The sequence below is a fragment of the Lepidochelys kempii genome, chromosome 1 (assembly GCF_965140285.1).
Source record: "Lepidochelys kempii isolate rLepKem1 chromosome 1, rLepKem1.hap1, whole genome shotgun sequence".
NCBI lineage: Eukaryota > Metazoa > Chordata > Testudines > Cheloniidae > Lepidochelys > Lepidochelys kempii.
The window spans coordinates 22,999,246-23,015,482 of NC_136380.1; the positions used below are offsets into that span (position 1 = coordinate 22,999,246).

General features: G+C 46.1%; 1 protein-coding gene across 3 annotated transcripts in view; it reads left to right on the top strand.

Annotated features, from left to right (window-relative positions):
* Positions 1-16,237, top strand: part of CCDC83 (coiled-coil domain containing 83) — a 53,685-nt gene that overhangs the window by 31,048 nt on the left and 6,400 nt on the right. For all 3 annotated transcript variants that reach the window (XM_073336539.2, XM_073336529.1, XM_073336536.1), the window contains 5 exons: positions 3,387-3,478; positions 5,938-6,006; positions 12,997-13,118; positions 14,201-14,295; positions 14,995-15,182. In XM_073336539.2, coding sequence (XP_073192640.1) covers positions 3,387-3,478; positions 5,938-6,006; positions 12,997-13,118; positions 14,201-14,295; positions 14,995-15,182 — 566 coding nt within the window. The remainder of the gene's footprint in view (positions 1-3,386; positions 3,479-5,937; positions 6,007-12,996; positions 13,119-14,200; positions 14,296-14,994; positions 15,183-16,237) is intronic.

Here is a 16,237-nt window from a genome sequence, read left to right on the forward strand (position 1 = left end):
TGTTGAACCTCATCAAATTTCTTTTGGCCCAATCCTCTAATTGTCTAGGTCCCTCTGTATCCTATCCCTACCTTCCAGCATATCTTCCTCTCCTTCCAGTTTAGTGTCATCTGCAAACTTGCTGAGGGTGCAATCCACGCCATCCTCCAGGTCATTAATGAAGATATTGAACAAAACCGGCCCCAGGACCGACCCTTGGGGCACTCCGCTTGATACCGGCTGCCAACTAGACATGGAGCCATTGATCACTACCCGTTGAGCCTGACAATCTAGCCAGCATTCTATCCACCTTATAGTCCATTCATCCAGCCCATATTTCTTTAACTTGCTGGCAAGAATACTGTGGGAGAATATTGTGTGTCAAAAACTTTGCTAAAGTCAAGGAACAACATGTCCACTGCTTTCCCCTCATCCACAGAACCAGTTATCTCGTTATAGAAAGCAATTAGATTAGTCAGGCATGAGAAAGCCTCGTCCACCTCATTCCCCTGGTCTGTTGGTCTATAGCAGACTCCCACCACGACATCACTCTTGTTGCCCACACTTCTAAACTTAATCCAGAGACTCTCAGGTTTTTCTGTAGTTTCATACCGGAGCTCTGAGCAGTCATACTGCTCTCTTATATACAATGCAACTCCCCCACCTTTTCTGCCCTGCCTGTCCTTTCTGAACAGTTTATATCCATCCATGACAGTACTCCAGTCTTGTGAGTTATCCCACCAAGTCTCTGTTATTCCAGTCACATGATAATTCCTTGACTGTGCCAGGACTTCCAGTTCTCCCTGTTTGTTTCCCAGGCTTCTTGCATTTGTGTATAGGCACTTGAGATAATTCGCTGATCGTCCCTCTTTCTCCAATTTGTCCTCCTCTTTCCCAAAGTGTGGTGCCCAGAACCAGATAAAATACTCCAGCTGAGGCTCTCACTGCTCGGTAGAGTGGAAGAATTACTTCTTGTGTCATGTGTACAACACTCCTGCTAATCCATCCCAGAATAATATTTGCTTATTTTGCAACAATATTATATTGCTGACTCACATTTAGTTTGTGATCCATTATAACCCCCAAATCCTTTTCTGCAGTATTCCTTCCTTGGCAGTCATTTCCCATTTTGTATTTGTGCAATTGATTGTTCCTTCCTAAGTGTAGAACTTTACATTTGTCCTTCTTGAATTTCATCCTATTCATTTCAGACCGTTTCTCCAGTTTGTCAAGATCATTTTTAATTCTAATCCTGTCCTCCAAAACACTTGGAACTCCTCCCATCTTGGTATCATCCGCAAACTGTATAAGTGTACACTCTATGCTATTATCCAAATAATTTATGAAGATATTGACTGGAACCGGCCCCATAACAGAATATGGGTGGGAAAACTAGGGCCCAGGGGCCACATCCAGCCCTTCAGACATTTTAATCCAGCCCTTGAGCTCCTGCCAGGGTGCGGGTCTGGGGCTTGCCCCGCTCTGGCAGTCCAGCTGGCGGCTTGCCCCGGTCCGCATGTGCTGTGGCTCTGTGTGGCTCCTGGAAGCAGCGGCATGTCCCCCTTCTGGCTCCTATGCATAGGGTCAGCCAAGGGGCTCTGTAGCTCCCATTGGCTGGGAGCCAATGGGAGCGGCAGGGGCGGCACCTGCGGATGGGGCAGCATGCCGAGCCGTCTGGCTGCACCTCCGTGTAGGAGCTGGAGGGGGGACACGCTGCTGCTTCCGGGAGCTGCTTGAGTTAAGTGCCTCCTGGAGCCTGCACCTCTGACCCCCTCCTGCACCCCAACTCCCTGCCCCGATCCCCCTCCTGCCCTCCAAACCCCTTGGTCCCAGGTTGGAGCGCTGTCCTGCACCCCCAACCCATCATCCCCAGCCCTACCCCAAAGCCTGTACTCCCAGCCAGAGCCCTCACCCCCCACCCCCGCACCCCTGCCCCAGCCCGGAGCCCCCTCCCGCACCCTGAACTCCTCATTTCTGGTCCCACCCCAGAGCCCCCAGCCAGAGCCATCAGCCTCTCCTGTACCCCAACCCCCAATTTCATGAACATTCATGGCCCGCCATACAATTTCCATACTCAGATGTGAGGCCTCGGGCCAAAAAGTTTGCCCACCACTGTGATATGCCCTTCCGGTTGATTGTGAACCATTGATAACTACTCACTGAGTTTCGTTTTCCAAACCATTGTGTACCCACCTTACAGTAGGTTCGGTGGTTTTCTAAGGGGTCTGCGAAGGTTGTCATTACCATAGAACATTGGTTTTCAACTGTGGTCCGTGGACCGCTGGGGGTCCACAGACTATGTCTAAGATTTCCAAAGGGGTTCACACCTCCATTCAAAATTTTTTAGGTGTTTGCAAATGAAAAAAGTTGAAAACCACTGGTCTAGGCTATATTTCCCTAGTTTGCTTATGAGAAGATCATGAGAGAGAGTATCAAAAGCCTTACTAAAGTCGAGATATATCACATCTACTGCTCCCCACCCCCAGTATCCAGAAGGCTTGGCAGCCTATCAAAGAAGGATATTAGGTTGGTTTGACAGGATTTGTTCGAAACAAATCCATGTTGACTGTCTCTTATCACCTTATTATCTTCTAGGTGCTTACAAATTGATTGCTTGTTTATTTGCTCCATTATCTTTCTGGGAACCAAAGTTAAGATTTTGATAATGATTCCCCATTGACTATTACTTTTTGAGATTTGTCAGTTGGCCAGTTCTTAATCCATTGAACGTGTGTTCTATTAATACTGTATAGTGCCAATTCTTTCATCAGAATGTCGAGCAATATGAAGTGAAAGCCTTACAAAAGTCTAAGACTATATCTACACAACAAGCTAAGCGTGTGATTCCCCTGCTCATGTACATGTACTAATCCTTTCATTGACCTAGAGTGAGTATACATAGTGGAGGCATGGCTGAGCAGTTCCAAGTATGTACTCACCCTTTTCAGTTGGGTTTGCACGCCTCTCCTGCTGTTTTCTGTGAGAACAGGGCTACACTGAGCTATCACAAGTCTGTGTACATAAGCACAGGAAGCACATTCCTAGCTCATAGTGTATATGTAGCCTATCTATATAGGATATAAAATTATACAAAGCACAGAACTTGGTGGTGATGGGAGCTTGGGCTAGCCACCTGGGTACATACTCTGACTCCCTCTAGGGTTTTTACTTGCATTGCTAACCCAGGTTGAAGCCTGTGCCTCCGCATCTATGTTATTCTTGTTACCCATGCTAGCTAGAGTATACCTAGCATCGTACACTTTCCTGTGCTACGCTCACATCCTCACTGCAATATCAACATGCTCTAAAGAGATGCTGGCTGTGGAGTCCCATAGTAAGAGTCAGTTATCTCATCATCTGCAGAGGGAATCAGTGTGACCTAATGGCTTCTGCTTTGCTTTTGAAAGAATATTATAGACATACTCTGGAAATGACAAAAGAAAAAATGGACAGATTGGTTGAGAAACAAATGGACGAAAAGAAGGAATGGGCTACTGAGGTACTTTTTCTACTTTTATACTGAGTGCTAATCGCATCTTGATTACAAATACTCATTCACTTCTTATTGATTTTAAACTGGATTTTAAAAAAAAGACTGACTTGGGCCTTCATTTGTGGAATGACAGGGTATCTTATGGGTTGGAACAGAATAAAATGAACTGTAAAATTTTGTTAACCAATATTGTAGTGCTCTTTATTTTAAATATACTGTGATAGGAATAATACCTAGCTGTTATATAGTGCTATTCATCAGTAGATCTCAAAGTGCTTTTACAAAAGTCAGTAGCATCATCTCTATTTTACAGTTGGGGAAACTGAGGAACAGAGGCTCACTCAAGAACTTGACATTTTTACTAGGAATTTAATTTTGAAAAATAAAAATTAGTGAAAATTTCTAAGAGTGTGGGATTTACAATAAAATGTTGAATTTGTAATAAAAAATACAGAAAGTGGCATGTTTTACATTTACAGACAAATGTTAATGTCCAAATATTGATATTTCTCGCAATGTAAAAAAGTCTCAAAAAATAAATGTAAACATGAACATGTGGAACAAAAAGAGGCAAATACAGAGTTTCAGTTTAGAATTTCAACTTAAATAACTTTTGACATTTCAAAAAATCATGAATAAGTATTTTCTGAATGCTGTCTTTGCAGAAACAAAACTGGCAATGATCAAAGCCCTGTTCCTGCAAACATATATTTTTAGTTTCAAACATGTGAGTAGTCCCACTGAAGTTAAACGTGTGCATAAATGTTTGCAAGTTTGAAGCCTTAGTATGTTCTTTTCTTGAAGTTTTATATCATATTGTTTTCTCACTCAAGAATTAAGATTGATCCAAGAGAGTACCAGAATAGTCAGAAAGCTAGAAAAACATACTTCAGGTTTCTGTAGACTAAAGACAAACTGTTAGATTTCATCAATATATGTGGGATCTGATTCTTCTCTCATTTATACCAGTGTTAGTATCCAGTCAACAAAGTGATCTATACTGCTGGATCTGTATGTCCATCAGTAGGATTCCACACTTCATTAGATCCCTTTGAAGATTAGAGATTTAGCTTCACTGACTTCAGTTAAGTTACTCCTGATTTACAATGGTGTGAGAAGAGAATCAGACCCATGGATTGTAAACATGTGATGCTAAACAAGGGATTCCTGGTAGTTCATTTCTTACTTGAGTCAATAATGAAGACAAACCTCTGATCCTGCAATCAAATTCACTAGTACGGAAAGGAGCCCCAAATGATCAGGGCCACAACACTGAATTTCTGGTATTGCCTTCCTTCCATTGCAAAAGTCTGATTTTACACAGATAAGATTATGACTTCAGTGCAGGATAAATCAGAAATAGCAGATATGAAGGGAGGGAGAAAGCTCTTGTTTAGGGAAACTGATATCAGAAGTAATAACTGGTCACAAATTGCATTGGATTGGAACATCTGTGAGGAATAGCTGATTTGAGGGCTAACCCTCCTGCCTACCCCATGGTGGAGCCCCTTCAAGTCTCCCAAGAGAATGGTATAGGGCAGGGGTGGGCAAACTTTTTGGACTGAGGGCCACATCGGGGTAGCAAAACAGTATGGAGGGCCGGTAAGAGAAGGCTGTGCCTCCGCAAACAGTCTGGCCCCCGAACATTTCCCGCCCCCTGACTGCCCCCCTCAGAACCTCCGACCCATCCAACCCCATCTGCTCCTTGTCCCCTTACCGCCCCCTCCCGGGACCCCCCACCACTAACCAACCCTCCCGGGATCCCACCCCCTATCCAACCCCCACTGCTCCCTGTCCCCTATCTGACCCCTGTCCACACCCCTGCCCCCTGACAGGCCTCCCGGGACCCCCGACTCATCTAACCCCCCCGCCACTCCTTGTCTCCTGACTGCCCCCTCCCAGGACCCCCGTCCCTAACTGCCCTTCCCAGGACTCCACCCCCTATCCAAACCCCCTTCTGCCTGTCCCTCCCGACCCTCCAGGACCCCACCCCCTATCCAACCCCCCCCGCTCCCTGTCTCCTGACCGCCCCCCCCTGAACTTCCGCCCCATCCAACCGCCCCCTGCCCCCTGACTGCCCCTCCGGGACCTCCGGCCCCTAGTCCAAGCCCCCCCCCCGCCCCCTTACCATGCTGCTCAGAGCGGCAGGACAGGCTTATTGGAAAGCCTGGGAGGTGGGTGGGCGCAAGCCACACTGCCCGCATGGCAGCATAACTACAGGGAAGGGGGGACAGCCTCCCGGCCAGGAGCTCAAGGGCCAGACAGGACGGTCCCGCAGGCCGGATGTGGTCCGTGGGCCATTGTTTGCCCACCTCTGGTTTTGGGGAACCTTGCACAGTTTCTAGTTCCCTGTGTGGCTATTTCTTGCCTAGAGGACTAACCTGCCCATTAGAAATGTTTTCCTCAAATATGTGCCATTGTCAAAGTTCTGTCTTCAGAGAAGATCTGAAATTCTGTTTTCTCAGAATGCCGTAAAGCACATTGACAAAACCAGTCACAGGGAGATTGAAGAAAACGAATGGCTGAAAGAAGAGGTAAAAGGAGTATCTGGTTTTTCACACTATGATAATTAGGGATTGAATTTAGTGGTGGTCTGTAGTCATCACTTTGCTTCTTATCATAGGCCTCTAAAGACTTCAGCGAGAAGGGTGAGCAGGATGTTGTCCTAAGTAAGCCACAGTTGTGAGGGAAAGACTGGTTCTCTGTTTGTGACATCAAGACGTGAAGATGCATATCCTGTCACAATTGCACAGTTGTCACAATCCTGTCATAGAATCATAGTGATCAGGAACAGTCAGCATGGATCCACCAAGGGCAAGTCATGCCTGACTAATCTAATTGCCTTCTATGATGAGATAACTGGCTCTGTGGATGAGGGGAAAGCGGTGGATGTGTTGTTCCTTGACTTTAGCAAAGCTTTTGACACGGTCTCCCACAGTATTCTTGCCAGCAAGTTAAAGAAATATGGGCTGGATAAATGGACTATAAGGTGGATAGAAAGCTGGCTAGATTGTTGGGTAGTGATCAATGGCTCCATGTCTAGTTGGCAGCCGGTATCAAGCGGAGTGCCCCAAGGGTCGGTCCTGGGGCTGGTTTTGTTCAATATCTTCATTAATGACCTGGAGGATGGCATGGATTGCACCCTCAGCAAGTTTGCAGATGACACTAAACTGGGAGGAGAGGTAGATACACTGGAGGGTAGGGATAGGATACAGAGTGCCCTAGACAAATTAGAGGATTGGGCCAAAAGAAATCTGATGAGGTTCAATAAGGACAAGTGCAGAGTTCTGCACTTAGGACAGAAGAATCCCATGCACCACTACAGACTAGGGACCGAATGGCTAAGGCAGTAGTTCTGCAGAAAAAGATTTAGGGGTTACAGTGGACGAGAAGCTGGATATGAGTCAACAGTGTGCCCTTGTTGCCAAGAAGGCCAAAGGCATTTTGGGATGTATAAGTAGGGGCATAGCCAGCAGATCGAGGGACGTGATTGTTCCCCTCTATTCGACATTGGTGAGGCCTCATCTGGAGTACTGTGTCCAGTTTTGGGCCCCACACTACAAAAAGGATGTGGAAAAATTGGAAAACGTCCAGCGGAGGGCAACAAAAATGATTAGGGTACTGGAACACATGACTTATGAGGAGAGGCTGAGGGAACTGGGATTGTTTAGCCTGCAGAAGAGAAGAATGAGGGGGGATTTGATAGCTGCTTTCAACTACCTGAAAGGGGGTTCCAAAGAGGATGGATCTAGACTGTTCTCAATGGTAGCTGATGATAGAACAAGGAGTAATGGTCTCAAGTTGCAGTGGGGGAGGTTTAGGTTGGATATTAGGAAAAACTTTTTCACTAGGAGGGTGGTGAAACACTGGAATGCGTAACCTAGGGAAAGGAGGACTTGTGGCACCTTAGAGACTAACCAATTTATTAGAGCATAAGCTTTCGTGAGCTACAGCTCACTTCCTCAGATGCATATCGTGGAAACTGCAGCAGGCTTTATATATACACAGAGAATATGAAACAATACCTATTCCCACCCCACTGTCCTGCTGGTAATAGCTTATCTAAAGTGATTTCCAGCACAAATCCAGGTTTTCTCACCCTCCACCCCCCCACACAAATTCACTCTCCTGCTGGTGATAGCCCATCCAAAGTGACAACTCTTTACACAATGTGCATGACAATCAAGCTGGGCTATTTCCTGCATAAATCCAGGTTCTCACATCCCCCCCACCCCCATACACACACAAACTCACTCTCCTGCTGGTAATAGCTCATCCAAACTGACCACTCTTCAAGTTAAAATCCAAGTTAAACCAGAACATCTGGGGGGGGGGGGGAGGAAAAAACAAGAGGAAACAGGCTACCTTGCATAATGACTTAGCCACTCCAAGTCTCTATTTAAGCCTAAATTAATAGTATCCAATTTGCAAATGAATTCCAATTCAGCAGTTTCTCGCTGGAGTCTGGATTTGAAGTTTTTTTGTTTTAAGATAGCGACCTTCATGTCTGTGATTGCGTGACCAGAGAGATTGAAGTGTTCTCCGACTGGTTTATGAATGTTATAATTCTTGACATCTGATTTGTGTCCATTTATTCTTTTACGTAGAGACTGTCCAGTTTGACCAATGTACATGGCAGAGGGGCATTGCTGGCACATGATGGCATATATCACATTGGTGGATGTGCAGGTGAACGAGCCTCTGATAGTGTGGCTGATGTTATTAGGCCCTGTGATGGTGTCCCCTGAATAGATATGTGGGCACAGTTGGCAACGGGCTTTGTTGCAAGGATAAGTTCCTGGGTTAGTGGTTCTGTTGTGTGGTATGTGGTTGTTGGTGAGTATTTGCTTCAGGTTGCGGGGCTGTCTGTAGGCAAGGACTGGCCTGTCTCCCAAGATTTGTGAGAGTGTTGGGTCATCCTTTAGGATAGGTTGTAGATCCTTAATAATGTGTTGGAGGGGTTTTAGTTGGGGGCTGAAGGTGACGGCTAGTGGCGTTCTGTTATTTTCTTTGTTAGGCCTGTCCTGTAGTAGGTAACTTCTGGGAACTCTTCTGGCTCTATCAATCTGTTTCTTTACTTCTGCAGGTGGGTATTGTAGTTGTAAGAAAGCTTGACAGAGATCTTGTAGGTGTTTGTCTCTGTCTGAGGGGTTGGAGCAAATGCGGTTGTATCGCAGAGCTTGGCTGTAGACGATGGATCGTGTGGTGTGGTCAGGGTGAAAGCTGGAGGCATGCAGGTAGGAATAGTGGTCAGTAGGTTTCCGGTATAGGGTGGTGTTTATGTGACCATTGTTTATTAGCACTGTAGTGTCCAGGAAGTGGATCTCTTGTGTGGACTGGACCAGGCTGAGGTTGGTGGTGGGATGGAAATTGTTGAAATCATGGTGGAATTCCTCAAGGGCTTCTTTTCCATGGGTCCAGATGATGAAGATGTCATCAATATAGCGCAAGTAGAGTAGGGGCTTTAGGGGACGAGAGCTGAGGAAGCGTTGTTCTAAATCAGCCATAAAAATGTTGGCATACTGTGGGGCCATGCGGGTACCCATAGCAGTGCCGCTGATCTGAAGGTATACATTGTCCCCAAATGTGAAGTAGTTATGGGTAAGGACAAAGTCACAAAGTTCAGCCACCAGGTTAGCCGTGACATTATCGGGGATAGTGTTCTTGACGGCTTGTAGTCCATCTTTGTGTGGAATGTTGGTGTAGAGGGCTTCTACATCCATAGTGGCCAGGATGGTGTTATCAGGAAGATCACCGATGGATTGTAGTTTCCTCAGGAAGTCAGTGGTGTCTCGAAGGTAGCTGGGAGTGCTGGTAGCGTAGGGCCTGAGGAGGGAGTCTACATAGCCAGACAATCCTGCTGTCAGGGTGCCAATGCCTGAGATGATGGGGCGCCCAGGATTTCCAGGTTTATGGATCTTGGGTAGTGGATAGAATATCCCAGGTCGGGGTTCCAGGGGTGTGTCTGTGCGGATTTGATCTTGTGCTTTTTCAGGAAGTTTCTTGAGCAAATGCTGTAGTTGCTTTTGGTAACTCTCAGTGGGATCAGAGGGTAATGGCTTGTAGAAACTCGTGTTGGAGAGCTGCCGAGCAGCCTCTTGTTCATATTCCGACCTATTCATGACGACAACAGCACCTCCTTTGTCAGCCTTTTTGATTATGATGTCAGAGTTGTTTCTGAGGCTGTGGATGGCATTGCGTTCCGCATGGCTGAGGTTATGGGGCAAGTGATGCCGCTTTTCCACAATTTCAGCCCGTGCACGTCGGCGGAAGCACTCTATGTAGAAGTCCAGTCGGCTGTTTCGACCTTCAGGAGGAGTCCACCTAGAATCCCTCTTTCTGTAGTGTTGGTTGGGAGACCTCTGTGGATTAGTATGCTGTTCAGAGGTATTTTGGAAATATTCCTTGAGTCGGAGACGTCGAAAATAGGATTCTAGGTCACCACAGAACTGTATCATGTTCGTGGGGGTGGAGGGGCAGAAGGAGAGGCCCCGAGATAGAACAGCTGCTTCTGCTGGGCTGAGAGTATAGTTGGATAGGTTAACAATATTGCTAGGTGGGTTGAGGGAACCATTGCTGTGGCCCCTTGTAGCATGTAGTAGTTTAGAAAGTTTAGTGTCCTTTTTCTTTTACTTTGTGTGTGTATGGGGGTGGGGGGGATGTGAGAACCTGGATTTATGCAGGAAATAGCCCAGCTTGATTGTCATGCACATTGTGTAAAGAGTTGTCACTTTGGATGGGCTATCACCAGCAGGAGAGTGAATTTGTGTGGGGGGGTGGAGGGTGAGAAAACCTGGATTTGTGCTGGAAATCACTTTAGATAAGCTATTACCAGCAGGACAGTGGGGTGGGAATAGGTATTGTTTCATATTCTCTGTGTATATATAAAGCCTGCTGCAGTTTCCACGATATGCATCTGAGGAAGTGAGCTGTAGCTCACGAAAGCTTATGCTCTAATAAATTGGTTAGTCTCTAAGGTGCCACAAGTCCTCCTTTTCTTTTTGCGAATACAGACTAACACGGCTGTTACTCTGTAACCTAGGGAGTTGGTGGAATCTCCTTCCTTTGAGGTTTTTAAGATCAGGCTTGACAAAGCCCTGGCTGGGATGATTTAGTTGGGGACTGGTCCTGCTTTGAGCAGGGGGTTGGACTAGATGACCTCCTGAGGTCCCTTCCAACCCTGATATTCTATGATTCTATGACAGCCAGAATCTTGGCTCTGCTCATGACAACACCACTTCATACAATCAACTGTTTAATAAGTAGAAGTGTATGAGATCATCCAGTATACAATTTTAGGGCTCAGTCCTTCAAACATTTATGGAATGTAATTTAAATTTGTATAAAAAGCCTGGTGCTGCAATATTGCAATACAGTAGGCACCGGCTTCCTCTGAGCTCGGGGTGTGCTCAACCCCCAGGCCCTGCCCCCACCCGACCCCTTCCTCCATACCCCCACCCCTCCCCACCTCTTACCCCCATTCCGTCCCCTCCTCTGAGCCTGCCCCATCCCCACTCCTTCTGCTTCCTCCCAGCGCCTCCCGCATGCTGTGAAACAGCTGATTGCAGTGGGCAGGAGGTGCCAGGAGGAAGGAGTTGATCGGTGCGATGCTGGAGGGAGGGGGGAACTGGCTGCAAGTGGGTGCTAAGCACCCACTAATGTTTTTCCCTGGGTGCTCCAGCGTCTGTGATTCCAAATGAGGTCTCACCAGTGCCTTAACACTTCCATGTTTCTAGTGGAAATACCTTGTCTGATGCATCCTAGTACTGCATTAGCCTTTTTCATGGGTGCTCAACATTGATGGCTCATAGTTAAGGCTACATTTTAGTCACGTGTATTTTTAGTAAAAGTCATGGACAGATCACGAGCAGTAAACAAAAATTCATGGTCTGTAGCCTGTCCATGACTTTTACTAAATACCCCTAACTAAAACTTGGGTGTGGGGGCCACGGGTGCTATAGGAGTTGGCTTGGGACCCCCGCTGGGGGTTTTGGCGGGGCTGGCTCCCTACCTGGCTCCGCATGTCCCTGCAGCGCCTAGGAGGTAGAGAGGCCAGGGGGCTCCGCATGCTGCTTCCGCCGCAAGCACCAGCTGTACAGCTCCCATTGGCCAGGAACTGCAGCCAATGGGAGCTGCAGGGATGGGGCCTCTGGGCATGGACAGTGCTCGGAGCCCCCTAGCCCCTCCACCTAAGAGGAGCTACAGAGTCATGCCAGTGGGAGCCGGGAAGTCTCCCCCCTGTAAGTGCCCCCCACCCCGAGGTAAGTGCCCTCCCCACACTCCCAAACCCCTGCTGCTAGCCCCCTCCCACACACCCAAACTGCTGCTGCTGACCCAGGGGCTGCTCAGCTTGGGCAGCCCCTGATCCTGCACTGGCCTCTGCAGAAGTCATGGAGGTCACGGAAAGTCACGGAATCCGTGACTTCCGTGACAGACTCGCAGCCTTACTCATAGTCATCCTGTGATTAACCAGTAGACCCAGGTCTTTCTCCTCTTGACCTTCTGTGTTGTCTAAGGCAACAGAGGGAGGTAAAAGGAACAGGAATACTTGTGGCACCTTAGAGACTAACAAATTTATTAGAGCATAAGCTTTCGTGGGCTACAGCCCACTTCATCGGATGCATTGAATGGAACACATAGTAAGAAGATATATATATATATATACACACACACACAGAGAAGGTGGATGTTGCCATACAAACTGTAAGAGGCTAATTAATTAAGATGAGCTCTTATCAGCAGGAGAAAAGAACTTTTGTAGTGATAATCAAGATGGCCCATTTAGACAGTTGACAAGAAGGTGTGAGGATACTTAACATGGGGAAATAGATTCAATATGCGTTGTGACCCAGCCACTCCCAGTCTCTATTCAAACCCAAGTTTCTAGTTTGCATATTAATTCAAGTTTCTAGTATCTAGTTTGCATATTAATTCAAGCTCAGCAGTTTCTCGCTGGAGTCTGTTTTTGAAGCTTTTCTGTTGCAAAATTGCCATCCTTAAATCTTTTACTGAGTGGCCACAGAGGTTGAAGTGTTCTCCTACCAGTTTTTGAATGTTATGATTCCTGATGTCAGATTTGTGTCTATTTATTCTTTTGCATAGAGACTATCCGGTTTGGCCAATGTACATGGTAGAGGGGCATTGCTGGCACATGATGGCATATATCACATTGGTAGATGTGCAGGTGAATGAGCCCCTGATGGTGTTGCTAATGTGATTGGGTCCTATGATGGTGTCACTTGAATAAATATGTGGACAGAGTTGGCATCGGGCTTTGATGCAAGGATAGGTTCCTGGGTTAGTGTTTTTGTTGTGTGGTGTGTGGTTGCTGGAGAGTATTTGCTTCAGGTTGGGGGACTGTCTGTAAGTGAGGACTGGTCTGTCCCCCAAGATCTGTGAGAGTGAGGGATCATTTTTCAGGATAGGTTGTAAGGATAAGAACTCAGGAAGCTCCTGGATCAGGACCCATTGTGCAGGTCCCCCTCTCTTTCAAGATTACCTCATGTTTTTCTCATCTGCGACAGGTTGAAATATACCGAAAGGAAGTAAGTGACTTGGAAGCATCTGCTCAGCTACTAGAAGAAGAAAATATATATATGATAAGGAGCCTGTTTAACTGCAGACTTCAGAATCTTAAAATATCAGGGTAAGAATGGTTCCATTTACAGACCTAGGCCCAGATCCTCAAAGGTATTTTGCCTAACTTCCACTGATTTCAGTGGACATTTGAAGCCTAAATACTTTTGAGAATCTGGGCCCTGGAAACTACTTCTGCTGCCTCCTCAGCCATTCAGCGTCCCAGGGCAGTAGAACCAATGCAGCTTTCTTATTCAAAAGAGGACATGATTTGAAGCTCAGCTACCTTGTGACTCTGTATGCACCAGCACATAGGGATCAGGATGTGGGGGTGGCAAAGCTGGATTATCTCCTGCTGTACAGATCCTCCCATTATCTCCTCCTCCAAGGCTCACACTTTAGGGCTGCAGTCCCATGGTGTTGGAGGAAGAATTCCTTCCTGTCACACCTCCCCCTATATCTAGCTGTGCAGGCTGGACACTAGGGCATATCTCTTCTCCTTATTGTTGGTTCAAATATTTGGGGGCGTGAAGGCTAATGTGCTAATTTAGTTTTTTCAATCCCAAGTACTGCAGATGACATGCTGAACTAAGCAGAAATAAGGAAGAGGCTCTTGCATAGCACTGTAAGGGTACATTGCACAGCATGAAGTTCCTTCACATTTGAAGGAGCTAACTTATTCCCGAAAAGAGGATTAATTTAGAACATGTGGTATCATAACCTCTGGTGTTACACACTATGTTTATCACTCATCTCTTTACTGTTCCTGCCCCATGATTTCAGCCCTGCTGTAGCAGTCACATCTTAACCACAAAAGGGGGTCTCTAACTCTCCTTGCTAGAAGAACCTTGGACTGCTTCTAAGTGAAGACTACCAGCTGTGGTTTGGACTGTGTACTGATTCAAGACAACATTTGTTTTCTTTAAGTTGTATGGGCAGACTTGAATTAGGAATACAAAAGAGCATAGTCATTAAGTTACCTGGCTGCCTCAATCACATTTTTAAACCATTGCATTATTCTGAGCTTGCGGTTAAATGTCAGATGGCTTTTCGAGTATGTCTTTTCTGAAAACAAGGCATAGTTAATTGTTCCAGTTTCTAGGGAAATATGTTCAGAGCTCTAATGTCATGTATTTTTTTTAAATTTCTTAGGCATTTATTTCTTACCCAGGGAGCTGGCCTGCAAGTTCAAGGAGAGGAATTGCTTAGTGAGGACTTGGAAGGACTACAGTGTAGAGATTATGGAGGTAATGCACATGTCAAAAAGTCACGGAATTTTATAAGTAATCTTACATTAAGTACTTTTCATCTGCAAAGTCCTTTGCAATCATTCTACTGTACTTGGTGATCATTTAATCTACCACTGAAATGCAGTTACTTCGGGTTTAGCAGCCAGCGCAGCAGCTCTACTTCACAGTGCAGGAAAGGAAGAAAATAATACACTATTGTGTTAAGTGAAATAGATATTTAGGTCAGTAGGATGTAGTTTCCCAAAATGGAACTGGGCCAGGCCAAGATGCTAGGATCAGCTGCCTTGTGCAAAAAGATGCCTTGGATTTTTACTGCCCATGAATCATCATATACTGTCTTACATCTCATCCAAAAGATGGTCCTTCCAGCAGTACAGTGGCCCATGCTCTAAGAGGATGGTCTCAGTGTGTCTGTCCAAGACACATTCGGAATTAACGGTCAACTTGAGAGAGATTCTACTGGATTGTGCGATATACAGTGGTGCTACGGGGAGAGCAGCAGTATCTCACAGCTTGCATGTGCATTATGGCATAAAACTTGTCCATTGCTCTTTTTTTTACCTGTCCATAGTGTATATTTGGGAGTCTCCCTGGCAGCCTCATAGTAAAGATTATAGAAAATTTCCATAAGAAGCTTTATTTCTAACCTTCACAAGGTATAACCCCATTACATCTCCTTGTACTTCCCCCCAAAAGCAAAGACAGATGCTGGAGATGAAAGCCCCAAGAGCACAGCACCCCTAGCCATAGAGAACAAAGTGTTTTCAGACACTCAGTCTGAGACAGAGGCCGAGAAGCAGGAAGACAGCTATGAGGATCTGTGGGGAGAGCCAATGGCTCCTGCTCTCAACTACCTATTGTTTGAAGATGAAAAAGATACCCAGGTAAAGGTTCAAAATCAATGGGACTTCTTTCACTTATGTGGCACTAGCTTTTTCTAATCAGGAAATGAACTACCAGCAGGACTGGTTCAGCTTTCAGTACTGTTATTGTGAAAGGTGCTGTTGGCTTCCACATTTGGGATTATATATAAACTGTATAAGCAGCCAGGGTGACAATCCCCATGGAAAGAGTTGGAGATGCTGCTATAGAGACACTGCACCCCAAGTGCCATTAAGGGTATTGTATGGGTTCAAGTGCTCTCCTTTGTCTGGGCCTTAGACCTTTCTGAACTTTGTGTTGGGAGGGGTAAATGGCCAGGCCACCTCTTCCAGACCTCACTCTCTGTGGAGGGGCTTGGGCTACGTCTACATTTCACTTTTCTCGTTAAAACTTTTGTTGGTCAGGGGTGTGAAAAAAACACTGTCAGCGGGAGATGCCCTCCTCCTGACAAAGCTACCGCCCCTCATTGGGGCTGGTTTGATTTTGTCATCAGGAGAGCGCTCTGCTGCCGACAAAGAGCGGCTACACTGCCCGCCTTACAGCGGCAAGGCTTGAGTGGCACAGCTGTGTTGCTGTAAGCTGCGCAGTGTAGATATAGCTTTGGATTAGGGCTTCCCAGGTGTAAGTGCAAAGGGGCACAGAGCGTATTTAAGGCCATTGAAACCCAATTAGCAGGGCTGGCAGTTGGAATGAAAACCTTTTTTTACTTAATGACAGGTTTCAGAGTAGCAGCCGTGTTAGTCTGTATTCGCAAAAAGAAAAGGAGTACTTGTGGTATTTTCCACTGAATGCATCCGCTGAAGTGAGCTGTAGCTCACGAAAGCTCATGCTCAAATAAATTTGTTAGTCTCTAAGGTGCCACAAGTACTCCTTTTTTTACTTGTAAACTAAGCACATTTGATATATTTCAGAGTAACAGCTGTGTTAGTCTGTATTCGCAAAAAGAAAAGGAGTACTTGTGGCACCTTAGAGACTAACCAATTTATTTGAGCATAAGCTTTCGTGAGCTACAGCTCACTTCATCAGATGCATACTGTGGAAAGTGTAGAAGATCTTT